The 14,605-nt window shown below is 33.1% G+C and overlaps 2 protein-coding genes across 3 annotated transcripts; both read left to right on the forward strand.

Moving 5' to 3' along the window:
- The first annotated feature begins 1,439 nt into the window (after positions 1-1,439).
- Positions 1,440-8,764, forward strand: LOC142545009 (uncharacterized). Of its 2 annotated transcripts, XM_075652002.1 has the most exons (15): positions 1,492-1,575; positions 1,767-1,802; positions 2,965-3,280; positions 4,175-4,349; positions 4,579-4,662; positions 4,743-4,984; positions 5,099-5,315; positions 5,536-5,615; positions 6,028-6,112; positions 6,532-6,663; positions 6,748-6,861; positions 6,953-7,000; positions 7,869-7,953; positions 8,122-8,178; positions 8,325-8,764. In XM_075652002.1, the coding sequence occupies exons 3-15, from the start codon at positions 3,063-3,065 to the stop codon at positions 8,342-8,344; spliced, it is 1,557 nt and encodes a 518-aa protein (XP_075508117.1). In that variant the 5' UTR covers positions 1,492-1,575; positions 1,767-1,802; positions 2,965-3,062; the 3' UTR covers positions 8,345-8,764. The 2 variants fall into 2 exon arrangements, with proteins under 2 accessions (XP_075508112.1, XP_075508117.1); XM_075651997.1 differs by lacking the exon at positions 1,767-1,802 and having other exon boundaries at positions 1,440-1,575.
- Positions 8,765-8,941: 177 nt separating this feature from the next.
- Positions 8,942-11,047, forward strand: LOC142545026 (scarecrow-like protein 23). The gene has a single exon (XM_075652014.1). The coding sequence runs from the start codon at positions 9,487-9,489 to the stop codon at positions 10,963-10,965; it is 1,479 nt and encodes a 492-aa protein (XP_075508129.1). The 5' UTR covers positions 8,942-9,486; the 3' UTR covers positions 10,966-11,047.
- Positions 11,048-14,605: the final 3,558 nt, after the last annotated feature.

Consider the following 14,605-nt stretch of genomic DNA (forward strand, 5'->3'; position numbering starts at 1 on the left):
AAATCAACAATGTAAAGATCAAGTTTATTCGTGGCGACGTTTCTCCTGCTCATGAAAACAACTGATGGTCTCCTACTCATTAATTAATTAATATTAACAAAGTTGGGCAAATGGTAATGGCTACCACTACTCTACTAACATTTTTTTTGGACACATAAGTTTGCTTATAGTAATTTATTTGATTAACGTAATTTACAGTTCACTACGTTGGGTTAGAGGTTTAATCACTGTACAATTAAAAGATACTAGTCACGAGTTTCATTGCCCTAAAATTAACATTAACAAAATGAAATACCATGTCCATTCTGGAAAATTAATGAATATGTCATGAGGGATGCCACAAAGAATGATTGGCTCAATTCTATAAGACAAAAACTTGTGTGAGACGATCCCACAGGTCGTATTTTGTGAGATATTTTGGTCATCAATGAAAAAACATTATTTTTTATGCTATTAGTATTACTTTTTACTGTGAATATCGGTAGGATTGCCCGTCTCATAGATAAAGATTCGTGAAATGCATCTTCATTAATCATAACAATAATAATTATTAAATATAAATATATCATAATTAAGTTATTCAGTACCACAAAATTTCCAAAGGAATGTTTGGAAAATGATAGACAATCGTCACCGTTTAAAATAAAAATATCCCCTAATCGTGCGGTGAAGTGCACACATAGGTTCCCATATTGATTGAGACAAAAATGAGAGAGAGAGAGAGAGCGATTGACTTGCATTGTCTCAAAATAAGATCACTAATTGATGAAAATAATTGCCATTTAAAGTCACAAGGTTAGGGCCGGCCTGCAACCCACCAACCAAGTAGATATACTGGAAAATTATCAACCAATTTATCTGTTTTATGGGACCGGACGAATCTAACTAATTTTGATTGTTATAATTCCGGTCATATCATTTTAACGAATCGATATGTCGAAAGTAGGTCTTTTATGAGACGAGTCAATCCTATCGATATTCACAATAAAAAGTAATACTCTTAATATAAAAGTAATACTTTTTCATGAATGACCCAAATAAAAAATCAGTCTCACAAAATATGACTCGTGGGACCGTCTCACATAAATTTTTACTTTATTTTACATGACACATACCGTTTTATACACAAAACAACGTAGTTGAAGTTGATCGTATGATTAATTGAAAAACACTATAAAATTTTGATATTAGTATTTTAAATGAGTTCTAAATATTACTTTCTTATTTAGTTTCTTATACTTTCATTTAAATTCTTATAACATTCACAAGAAATTATAACTTCTCACGAAATATTATTTGTAAATTTTTATAAAAATATAAACTCAAAATTAAATTAACCTAAGATTAAATCATTCCCACGTTTAACTTTTTAATTAATAAATTATAATAATTATTGTTTCAAAAAAAAATAAATAACAATAATAATCTATTATTATTTCCGGGACAGTGCTTCGTTGATTCATTCAATGCAGATTGGCATCCGTTCATTCGTGGGTTTTCTTTTTCTTTTTTGAGTTTTAAAAATTAAAATAATATACGTGCAAGGTTGTATTTAGCCGATCTTCGGATTTGGAGGTACGCCGATCTTTCTGCCTATTTGCTCTGCTTTTTTTCCTCAGAATTTGTTGTTCGTCGTACCTTTTTTTTCCCTCCAGATTTTGTTATCTGATTCTCCTGAAAATTGTCTTATGGAACACGAATCATGTATCCTCGATTTTGTTCGGACAGTGTGGATTTTAATCCGTTGACTTTACGTGGGTTTTCAGCAGGGTTGTTGAAGACCGCTAATTTTCGAGTTCGAGGTGTTGATAGGACCCCCCCTGTAGTTTATATATTGTGTTAATACTTTCTTGTTTTAGTTTCTTCTCTGTTCTGAAATAATGAGCCGGGATTCTACGCAGCCTATATTTTAGTAATTGCCGCTTGCACGATCTGCGTGCATAATTGGCTCTGAAGGAAACTATCACAAACTAAAGAGTGATAACTTTCAGGAGTAGAACACCATGATATCCAATATCTGCGAATTATTTTTAATTAAGATATTACAATTATGCATTTGTTGTGTGTCTGTTTCAAAATCGCAATTTGAAGGGCTCTATGCAAAAATTGTAAAATGGGTGCTGACCATGCTACGCTCATATTCACCTTATGATTTCATAATGCTATTTTGTGTCTATTATATTATCGTTACATGTACAGGTTCATACATATCCAAAAATATGTGCTATATATGGTGTGTGTCCCGATGTATGATAGACCAATTTGATCCCTAGGATGCATAAGCTCATACGTCGATCGTAAAAAAAATTCTCATCATAGGGCATATGGTGTCTAGGGAGTATTGTTTGGATATAGTATGGGCACAAATAAAATGGTTTCATAATTGCCAAACATTCATACCTTTTAAGATAGCAATAGATCTTAAATCTAAGATTCTAAATGGTATTTTGAATAGGTAAGGTTTTGAATTTTTTTCGTATGAGGCATTAGTGTGTAACTAGGGTAAATTTTGAATAATAACCTTCTCTCACATGTATATCTAAAAATGAAATTCGTTTGTTAAAATAACATGATGCAGCGGTTTGTATTACATGTTTTTTTTAGCAAAAGGAGGTTATTTGTTAAAATAAATAAGGCGGGAAGATTAGAAATTTAAAAGTCCCGTGTAATTATCGTGGTTACAAAATTTGTTCCTTGATCAAACTTTGTTTTTGGAAATAACCCCCCTCAAGTGTATTTGAGTGTCAAATATACTTAATTACGGTTAATTTTCAAAAAACAATCTTTAACCAAGGTTATTTTGCTTCAATATTCCGTTTTGTCATATATGTAGAGATAGTACAACTATTTTTTTTGTTGGAACTAGTTTTCTGCATTTCTAGCATGGTGTCATAATATTTGTTATTGTTTTGTATGGAATACGTCGTACACATCATAGCGCTGTAATTGGGGTTTGGTCGTTAGGTTTTGCGTTTGGTGGTTGAGCATGGTGGATTTTTAGTATGGGAAACTTGGCCGAAGAACTGTGTTTAAATCACCTATTAAGCTGAGGTAGGAAATAAATGGATTCAGCGAAGAGTTGGTTCCAGAAGTTTCAACCAAGAGATCGCTCAAAGTCATCCATTAAAAAGGAGTCAATGGGTAGTGCAAGAGAAGATCCAGCACCCCTTTCGGCTGAGGAAGCCTCAAATCTCACAAAACAGAGGGTTGCTGCGGCGAAGCAATATATTGAAAACCATTATAAGGAGCAGCAGAAAAATCTTCAGGAAAGAAGAGAGCGGTAAGATATCATAAATGTATTATTTATTTTATTGTAACATCATGCATCTTATTGGGTTCCCTTTACTGGTTGCTGTTGTTAACTTCTGCAACAACATCATGACTATTAAATTTATTTACAGTTATGGCATCTAAAATGCATGAAGGTAGCATTATCTTGAATTGCAATTTTGAAATCAGGACGCATTTGTTGACGGTCGTTATTACATTTCTTCATATGATTTAGGTTGATTATTGTCTTGAATGGTGACACGTGATTAAAAGTTGTCCTTTGCTTTATGTTTGGCTTTCCTTTTGTTTAAATTCCATGCAATGGCTCAAACTTCATTATAAAATACTACTATTAAAGTTGTTACTGGAATAGCATAGCAATGGGCTCGTTAAAAATTATAATCTATTGTTTCGACTTTCAAGCACATATCGGAATAACAATCTGGAAAAGTCTAGATAAATCGAGGATAAATAAAAAGTTAAGCAAAAAAAACTCTGGAAAAGTAAACTGCAAATAGCAGCGAGATGATATTTTTTGGTTTTAATATACAAAACATGCCTATAGCAGTTGAAAATTGTGCATGCTTAGGTCATGGAGCAAATGATGCTAGTACTTTCCCATCATGGAGGGCCACAATATAACAATATATTTACATGTCTAGCCTCTTTTTGGGACAACATAACTGATTTACGATTAAGGTTGTATTTTATAATGCAAAACTGTCTGCCTTGATATTTTTCATTACTTCTAATTGAAGTACCTTGAATTAGAAGAATTCATTTTGGACTTTATATGTGACATGATGAGTTTTGTGGTTATATTTTTTTCCTATTATTTGCTGGTAGATGGTTCCACTTTTCTGTTTCTGGATTCAAGTTGTTTCCTTTATTTTGTGTGTATCAGGCGTAATTTACTTGAAAAGAAGTTAGCTGATGCTGATGTATCTGAGGAAGATCAAAATAACCAGCTTAAGTTTTTAGAGAAGAAGGAAACTGTATATATGCGCCTTCAGAGGCACAAAATGGGTGCTGATGACTTTGAATTACTGACAATGATTGGAAAAGGAGCTTTTGGGGAGGTAAAGATTTATAATAAAATAGTTTTATCATAGCTATCTTAATTTGCTTTAGTTGATTGCTTCACTGTTTATGACTAGTTTATATGGTATGGGAGCTAAATTGGGGTGTTGATTTGATCCCAATCACCCATCTAAGCCATGATCCATGTAAACTTATTTGATGAATCAGATGTTTTGGGGGATCTACAAAGTGAATCCAATTAGTTACATTACTTGATTTTTAATACAGGTTAGAGTTTGTAGGGAAAAGACTACAGGGCATGTGTATGCGATGAAAAAGCTTAAGAAATCAGAAATGCTTCGTAGAGGCCAGGTACTTGCTTGTGGTTTTATAATGATGGTTTTGCTGTAATGTTTACTGTATCACTGGTTCTCAGATAGTGTATTTTTTAGGTTGAACATGTGAAAGCTGAAAGGAATCTGCTTGCTGAGGTGGACAGTAATTGCATTGTTAAGCTATATTGTTCTTTTCAAGATGAAGAATATTTGTATCTTATCATGGAGTATTTACCTGGTGGAGATATGATGACTTTACTGATGAGGAAAGATACCTTGACTGAAGACGAGGCCAGATTTTACGTAGCGGAGACAGTTTTAGCCATTGAATCTATCCACAAACACAATTATATACATAGGTTGTATATGTTTGATTTAAATTATAGTTTTTCTGGAGCATTAAGTTTTTCTCACAGTTCTTGTTGACCTACTCCAGTTCTTCTGACTTTTTTAAAACATCTGATTTGTTACAGAGATATCAAGCCAGATAACTTGCTGCTTGATAGATATGGTCATTTAAGATTATCAGATTTTGGACTCTGCAAGCCTTTAGACTGTAGTACTCTTCAAGAAGACTTTTCAGTTGGAGACAGCTTTGGTGGAACTTCAAGAAGTGATGAACGCGTTGCAGCTCGAAAACGCACACAACAAGAGCAATTACAACATTGGCAGAAAAATAGGAGAATGCTTGTAAGATTCATTTTGACAAAAGGCAATAATAGGTTTTCGTTGTTCTTCAACTATATTTCAATGTTGCTGGATAGTAGCATATTTTGTTTGAATAGCATGTGCTCTATGCACCATCCGGCATGTTGAACATTTAGTTTTCATTGTGTTTTTCTCTTGATTATTGACTAGTTGGAGGCTGGAGCCATGTTTTCTTTTAATCATATCAATTTTTGTCTTTCAGGCTTATTCCACTGTGGGTACACCTGATTATATTGCTCCAGAAGTTCTTTTAAAGAAGGGTTATGGACTGGAATGTGATTGGTTAGCTCTCTTCTGCTAGCAGTAGCGAGATCTTGCATTCATTTTTCTTGTGTTTCCCCTTTTAGAGAATAACGATATCTTAAATCTGCATGTTGGTAAGTAAAATGATTTTGATTGCTTGGGCGAGTTTGCTCTAGAACTTTTAAAAACTAATATAGTTGGAAGTTCTATACTCCTGCTTGTGGGAAGTTCTACACTCCTGCTTTTGCTGTTTTATTGTTGTGTTTTCAGAAAATAATTTTCCTAGCTTGCTCCTTTCCCTTGGTGCAACCACCATTCTCTTTTATTTCTTTTTTAATCTTTGTGAGATCTCAGAACAGGCCCCTTCCTCTCTAGCTTTTTAGGCGAGAGAGTGAGAAGTTGATTTCAAGCCATCAGTTGTTGGGAAATGAGGTTTGTCCTCGCTGTGCAGGTGGTCCCTTGGTGCTATCATGTTTGAAATGCTTGTGGGGTATCCACCCTTCTATTCTGACGACCCTATGACAACTTGTCGAAAGGTAGATTCCGGTTTCTTCTTTTAATTTGTCAAACATGAGAGAATGGCCTCCCAACTGTTTGGGGTGTTGCATGAAAACTTGGCTACTCATTTGTTTTTTCCAGAATATCTGGATTAGTAAATTTTGCTATATATACTCTGATAATTTCGTGTTCACTTGGTGTTTATATTTTTCTTTGGTAATTGGTGCTCTTGTTTTGTTGCATTATTTATGGCAAACTGGCAACCTAATGCTACCTTGAATCAATAATTTTTCATTCATATCCAACTTCTCTCTCATGAAATTTGATCAAAGTTACTTGTTATTCTTACATGTTTGCCTTCTTGGGTTGCATTGTGATTTCTGATTGTTACACTTCATTTATTATTATTATTATTAGCACGTGTGAAGTTAATGTGATTTCTTGCTTGTACGTGCAGATAGTAAACTGGAGAACACATTTAAAATTTCCTGAGGAAGCTAAACTTTCTTCAGAAGCAAAAGACCTGATAAGTAAACTACTTTGCAATGTCAACCAAAGGCTTGGTTCAAATGGTGCGGGTGAAATCAAGGTACTGTGCTGTGTGTTCTATACCATGTTTTCTGATCACTGGATTGATTCCATGGAATATTATGATAATTGTGTGCACATTTAGGTCCATCCTTGGTTTATGGGCATTAACTGGGACAAGATATATAATATGGAAGCTGCATTCCTTCCTGAAGTCAATGATGAGTTGGACACCCAAAATTTTGAGAAGTTTGACGAGGTATTGATTTCTTTTCACTGTAGCATTTTTGAAATATGGATATTTTTGTGAAATATATATCTAGTTGATCTCAACTTTTTGGGAGCTGCAGTCTGAGCACCAATATCAAGCATCATCAAAATCTGGTCCCTGGAAAAAGGTACTTGTGCTGGAAACTCCATAACATCATAAAAACACATTATAGTGCTTCTAAATATTGACTGGAAGATTTTTTCTTTTGCCTACTGAGAGACTTGTAACTACTATCATTTTTGTTGGAATGGTCTTAGAGCCTGTCAGATCTGAATAAGAATGTTTATTAGATATATAATTCAGATGTTGAATTTTCTCAAAACAAGGTTTGCTCCAGATGTGATGCTGAAGAGTGAAAATCACTGAAATTTGTTGAGTTTGTTCTTTTTATTGCGGAAAAGTAGTCTGTTGTTTTATTTTAGAAGTCTGGATACTTGACTGAGGCAAAGTTCTGTATTCTTTGCTGTACCTCAGAGTAGAGCAAAAAATTTTTGTGGTCAAAATGCACATGATAATTGGTAAAAAATAAACCAGGCTTTCTTTGAGATGTGATGTGTCCCTTCATTTGTGGAAGTTTAAGGCAGTCGGAAGTTTAGGCTTACAATGATTATTCCTCAAAGTATCGGTTTGTTTCTTATCCTTGACTTTGATTTTGGGTTTCCAGTTTTAATTCCACTTCACAAATGTAAGGCTGGTTTCAAGTAAGTTAAACCTAAGTGGATATGGAAGTCAAACTGGCACACAGCTTTAACAACTTTTGTTTTTTGACTTTTTTGGTATTGATTTTTTTGCTTGAAAGTTGAAACATGTTCAGCGTATTTGCAGCCTGCTTAATTGTCTGGCAAATTCCATGATTATTTCTTCACATGCCCGTTTCTGATACTCTTCTCCAAATTTTTAAATATGGGCTATGTTTATTATCTGACTTGGCTTTGTTACAGTCTTAAACGCATTTTGAGACGGGACTGAGGCTTATTTTCTTTTTCAACTTCCAGATGCTTTCTTCCAAAGACATCAATTTTGTCGGCTACACTTACAAGAACTTTGAAATAGTGAATGACTATCAAACGCCTGGAATGGGTCTCTCTCTCTCTCTCTCTCTCTCTCTCTCTCTCTCTAATATAGTGTTTGGATGTCATTTTTTTCGCAGGGCTGGAGCTTATTATATTTTTGTCTTCAGTACCTTCAATTGTTTACTCATTCTGTGTAAATCTTAGGATGAATTATGATGGATCTTGTTTTTTCCAGCGGAAATAAAGAAAAAAAATACCAAGTCAAAGAGGCCAACAATCATGTCACTATTTGGTATGCATGTGTTTTTATCTACTTATTTTTTGCACATTTAATATCTATGCATCCAAATATGGTAGTACATTTGTAAAAATCAACTTTTCTGTGATTGTCAAGCTTGACCTATTATTATCTCATTTCTGTATTCATCTTTACAACAGAGGAAGAGTCAGAATCATAAGAGGCAGAAAAATCATCAAGTCCCAAGAAGCTTTGCAGATCTCTTTCCTCGCAACATGATGTCTTTGAGAAATGAAGTGATAAGGCTGAGTATATTTAGCTGATCTTATTGTGGTGATCGACTTCCAAAAATATGCTACTGTTTTTTGTTAGTTTATGAGTAGCGGTTCGTTCATCAACAAATTTGAACAAATTGAGCCTGATGCAACGTGTGGCTCGGATATGAAAAAGTACCTTTAATTTTCTTGTTTTCTAATGGTTGTCCCATCCAGTCTTTTATCTTCTTAGCCATCACTTAGGAGTGAGAATCACATATTTACTTGTAAGTAGTTCTTGTTTTTTAATCTAGTTCTCAAACAGCAGTGTAATGTACTAAAAACAGAACATAGATGGAATTTTATACAAGTCAGTTGGTATATCACCTATGGATATCTTACTGAATCTTTTAGACAAATTTCTGTTTCCTCTCTGATGTAAATGTATGTTAGTTACTGGTAACGTGGCACTTGCATTATGTATGCATACACGTTAATAAACGAATAAATAACTTTATTTATTATAGATTATACATTTTTCGTTTATTCTCTTGTAACTTAATGGTATTTTTGGCGACATATACATAGCATGTACATTGAGTTGTATTTCTGATAAGTGATGACGCATATTTAGCCACAGTAATAATTAATCTTAAGATTTTTTGCTCAACCGTATAGTATATAAAATGACTGATCGTTGCCAACATATTTTTATATACTGATTGCAACATTTTTAGTGCTGTAGTGACATAATCGATCTCACGTTTAAAGAAAAAAAACCCACGCTATTGTAATTGGAAAAGAAAATACTGATAGCTTATATGCTACTTTGTGTTATTTATGATCTTAAAAAAAAAACATTTGCATGATTAAATAGTTAAAAAATAACTATTAAACTGACGTGTTCTTGGCAATTAGCTATTTACCTCCATATATCCGTCTTTACTATGCCGGCCAAGCTATTGGAATATCTTAACTTGCTAGCTCAAATTCTTCTCATCAGGGACAATTCCTTGCTCATTTTTATATTATTTTCACACTTCAAATACTTGCCTGCACATCCATTTGCATCCTCCCCCAGCATTTTTCACTTCTTTGCTTTTTTCTGATGCTTGGAGGAGGCTCTCATCAGGAGCAGATGAACTCCCCCAGTAATGCCATGTCTGGGATTGATTCTGATAACGTTTCGGAGAGAAACAAATTGTCTCAATGGGTTGAGCATGTCACTAAGCAGCTTATCGAAGACTTGACTGAATATGAAAACGAAACCATCAACTTCCAGGTGGAGGATGGTGCGGGTGTGGCGTCAGTACTGTTTGATGAGTTACAGCCAAAAAAAGGAACAAAAAAGGATTCTGGTGAGAGCCTGGGATTCATGCGGCACCATTCTCATCAATGGTGCACTGATCATCAGATTGAGGAAGATAAAAAGGGTTTGGGTTTTGAGAGCGGTAAAGGGCTTATGATCAATGCTAGATCAGCCGATGAATCGGGGTTAAAGTTACCTGGTCTTTTGTTGGAATGTGCTGCTGCTATATCTCTGGATAATCTTGGTGAAGCCCACGGAATGTTGCTTGAACTTAAGCAAACTGCTTCCCCTTATAGTTCTTCCTGTGCAGAAAGAGTTGTTGCCTATTTCGCAATGGCTATTTCTAGCAGGGTGATCAACTCTTGGCTGGGGGCACCTCTGGTCAATTTCAATTCTCCGCATGATGCCTTCCAAGCGTACAACCATATTTCCCCATTTGTAAAGTTTGCTCATTTTACTTCAAACCAGGCAATCTTGGAGGCATTGCATCACCACGACAAGGTTCATATTATCGATCTTGATATTATGCAAGGCTTGCAATGGCCAGCCTTGTTTCATATTCTGGCTACTCGGGCTGAGGGCCCACCTCACGTGCGTATGACCTGTCTGGGGAGCTCGATGGAGCTACTGGTTGAGACTGGAAATCAGCTCTCCAATTTCGCCAGGCGCCTCGGAATGTACTTTGAGTTCCATCCAGTAGACAAGAAGTGTGGAGACATAGCAGATATTTCTCAGCTTCATATGAGAAGAGGTGAAGCATTAGCAGTGCACTGGCTGCAGCACTCTTTATACGACACAACCGGGCAAGACTGGAAGACACTGAGACTCCTCCAGGGGCTCAGCCCCCGAGTGATCACACTAGTGGAGCAAGAGATTGCATTCGAGGGCTCATTTTTAGACAGGTTTGTTAGCTCCCTTCACTATTACTCAACCATTTTCGACTCTTTGGGAAATTTCTTGGCCCAAGACAATCCAGCCAGACATAAAGTGGAGCACAGCCTCTTACATGGGGAGATCAACAACGTGCTGGCAATAGGGGGCCCAGCCAGAACTGGGGAGAACAAGTTCAGGCACTGGAGGAGCGAACTTTCGACGAATGGATTTATCCCGATACCAATAAGCAAAAATTCATTGGCTCAAGCACAGCTGATACTGAACATGTTTCCGCCTGCACATGGCTATAGCCTTGAGCAGAGAGATGGAACATTAAGGCTAGGATGGAAGGGAACTAGCCTGTACACTGCTTCTGCTTGGACTTCAATACATCCTTTAACATAGATAGATTCATTTCTTTGTTACAGTTTTATGTTAACCGGTAGCAAAGGACGCTGGTAACGAATTTGAGTGCTATGAATATTGGTCGCAAATTTACAAATCAATGCAGATACATAAATTTTCACATATTATTCAATAACAATTATTATTCACAATTTATCTATCATTTCAAATAACCACCGTTAATTTATACAAATTTTTCTTTGTTTGATTTTGGAATCGTTCAATATCTTTTTCAATTTTTTAAAAATTTTTCCCACTTGTTTGTTCGATTAAATTCAGCAGTTTCATAATCATATCTTATTTTCATGTTTCTTTTTTATCATCAGATTTGATGTTGATTAATCTCTTTGATATTTTTTTTTTCTTATGACCTTATTTTGTTTATTTGAGTCGTTGACAATTCGAGTCTTACTCCATTTTATTTCCTCTTGGTTTTTTGAAGTCTCACTTGGTTTTTCCATATCTTTCACCACCATTGACAAAACATCATTGTTTTTAGTGACTAATTTGTCTAATTTGAAATAAAACTTGTGATGTTTCTTATTTGATTCTCTTTAGTTTACACATATATGTTCCCTGTAAATGAACTAAACTCGTAATTAAATAAATTTTCAACTATTTCCTTTGGACACATATAAACAATTTACAATCATAAAAAACTGGTCTACATTACCTTATATTTTTAGGTTATACATCACTCTAAAATCAAATTATGGTAATTTCAGTTTTCCTTCAAAGATGTTAGATAATTTTGTTTTATAATAATAAAAATTCAATGAATAAATAATAAATTAACTATTTAAAATCAGGGGATAAAAGTTCATCTTATCTTGTTTAAATACAAATAGTAAAAGGTGAGAAAGATGAACATAGATGAACACATATCTATATAGAAAATCTAAAATATAAATTAATTTTTTTACTTGTATGATTTTTATTTTTAAGAAATGACATCTACTTCGACGTCGTAATCCAATTATTCGTGGGTACAAACTTTGATTTAGAATCATAAACTAAAATGAAATGAAAGGAAAAAAAGGAAGGAATGAAGTTAATTAAGAACCAAGAAATAATTATATATTTTTTATTTTGAAATACATCATATTTCTCAACATTTTTATTGAATCAATTATATTAAAAAACTTATCAACTGACAACTCAAAATTATAATTTTTTAATAATAATATAAAATAATCATTATATATACATTTTTATTTGAATGAAAAAAAAAACAGATTTGAAATCTGAAAAATAAAACTTTAAATATAGAGAAACCATAAGAATCATACGTAGTTTATTTAAATAAAATCAACTTAACACAGTGATAATTGAAAATATATTAAACAATTTCACATATCCAATTTGGGGAAAGAAAATAAGTTGAACATATGTTATATAAAGTTTAATTACTCGAAAAATAAAGAAACAATACAATATCATGTTAAAGAATATCTCTTGATTGACAAAAAACCGATCAAATTATCTTAAATCATCATATGAAATTATTATAAAATAGAAAAAACATGATCAAATATATTTACGTTATAATAATAATTAGAAGAAGAACGTGCATTCTAGTTGTATAAAAAAACCAAGCAATTTTCTGTTGATAAAATATCACATATCTGAATGAAATTAAATTATGAAAACTTGAGTTAACACTCGAGAACTTTTCACTTTTCATTCCTAGGACGACGAGTGTTATTGTCTACCAATATAGTGAAGTTAAGTATAGGACTTTTAATGGTTCCTTAGCTTATAAAAAGAAGAGTATAGTATGATACTTTTAAAAAGGATACCATCTATATAAGTATGAGAACGAACGACCTCAATGAAATACTTATGAAACCAAAAAGTGTTCTATAGTCAAAACAAACACAACCGATAAAGAATCAAATGGAAATGATAAGGAAAAAACTTATCGTGTAGGTACTGTTGTCTAGTTTTACATAAACTACTAAGAAGTTCAAGACATTAAATTCAATTTATGCCCTGAAAATATCAAATACAAGACGTCAAGTTCAATGCCAAAAGCCACCTATCCTGGTGCAATAATTTTTTGTGTATACACCCTTTCGATATTACGTGCATTCATATATTAATTTCATTCATTTGGAGGATTGTTGGAATGTTTAAGCTTAATGAATAAAATTAAGAAAAAAAAAAGAAAAGAAAAAACTCGACTGAACAAAATGTTCAAATGTGCATCTGAAAAGCTGCGAGGAAGTTCCCCAAGCAGCGAGGGGTACCTAAGTGCCATTCGTGCCCTGAAAAAATCCCCTAGCGACACTGATTGACAGAAAGTTGCAAGTTTTCATTATATATTAAATCTAAATGGTGTCCCTTGACTTTTTTTCATCAAACTTTTGGATGAATGGACACCTCTTAAATGAAATAACACGTTTCTAATTATTGAAATCTATAAATATGTGATCAAAGACAACAAGAAAAAAATTTTGATCATCATGTTTTTTCCACACGTTTGCATAAGTTTTGCCTTATCTTATTCTTCTTTCTTTAAAAGAAAGTACACTCTATTTTTTGGTTATTATTCTTTCAATTTACAGTGATATTATTGCAAGGAGTTGTATTTTGGGGAAGAATTTCCATAATCAGAGCATCAAGACAGGGCAAAATTCTTCTCAAGAAAAGAGTGTTGAACACTTGTCTCAACTCAAATTACTTTAAATTTTTCATTGTTATTCTCAAGTTTTAAGGTAAACCATAAACAACAGTATAAACATAGACTATTAATAGATAAATAAGATCTTAATCACAATATTTCTCATTCAATATAACCTTAATAACTTTCAAAGAAAATGGTTAAAATAAGTAATACAATGATTTGAAACAAAACAAATCTGAAACACAAGCAAAGTACAAATAAATTAAATGAAAGAGAAAATAACCTTTTGGTATATTAATTTGTAATATATTGGATTTTGATCCACTAATTACTACATATTCAAAGTTTAGTTTTTGTGTAGTAATTATGATTTTTTTTTGTTTTTTGCTTTTGGACTTTCGCCGGAGTTCTAAATACACTCTAAAAAATATTAATAGGAATCCATTTTACTTTTTAATTTAATGATTGGCATGACTACCTCGATACATCACTTTCCTTTTATTATAAAATTTTGATTCAAGCCTCAAAAATTCAAATACAATCATTATGTGTTTTAACTATCGAAATCGACATATTATAAAAAAATGTTTTTAAATAAATATAACACAAAGTTAATAAAATATAAATGAAATTATTATTTGTTTTAACAACCAAATTTTATCATATTTTAAAAAATAGTCATAATTTTTTATCATATAATATAAAATAACAAAAAATACTATTCTTTATTCTAAAATTTCAATAAATAGAGTATCCTGAGCTTTAGTAGGGAGGTACAAAATTTTGTTTTTGTTTTTGTTTTTTTTGTTTTACAAAACACCTAAAAATATGGAGTGCACAAAATTTGGATAAATATAGGAGTGTCAAAATCAAACACGACCCACTAGCCCGACACGATCCGAAAAAAATTAGGTTTGTATTTGAAGTTTTCGGGTTTGGGTTCGGGTCGGGTTGGACCCAAAAAAATGATCGGGTTGGGTTGGATTGAACCAAAAATTTTAGTTTTTTTTAAAA

The sequence above is a fragment of the Primulina tabacum genome, chromosome 1 (assembly GCF_025594145.1).
Source record: "Primulina tabacum isolate GXHZ01 chromosome 1, ASM2559414v2, whole genome shotgun sequence".
Lineage (NCBI taxonomy): Eukaryota > Viridiplantae > Streptophyta > Magnoliopsida > Lamiales > Gesneriaceae > Primulina > Primulina tabacum.

Excerpts from the sequence above, each read along its gene's own strand:
- LOC142545009 (XM_075651997.1), top strand. The coding sequence starts at position 3,063 with ATGGATTCAGCGAAGAGTTGGTTCCAGAAGTTTCAACCAAGAGATCGC. Across the intron at positions 3,281-4,174 it reads CTTCAGGAAAGAAGAGAGCG|GCGTAATTTACTTGAAAAGA; the intron begins GTAAGATATCAT and ends TGTGTGTATCAG. Across the intron at positions 7,954-8,121 it reads CTATCAAACGCCTGGAATGG|CGGAAATAAAGAAAAAAAAT; the intron begins GTCTCTCTCTCT and ends TGTTTTTTCCAG.
- LOC142545026 (XM_075652014.1), top strand. The coding sequence starts at position 9,487 with ATGCTTGGAGGAGGCTCTCATCAGGAGCAGATGAACTCCCCCAGTAAT.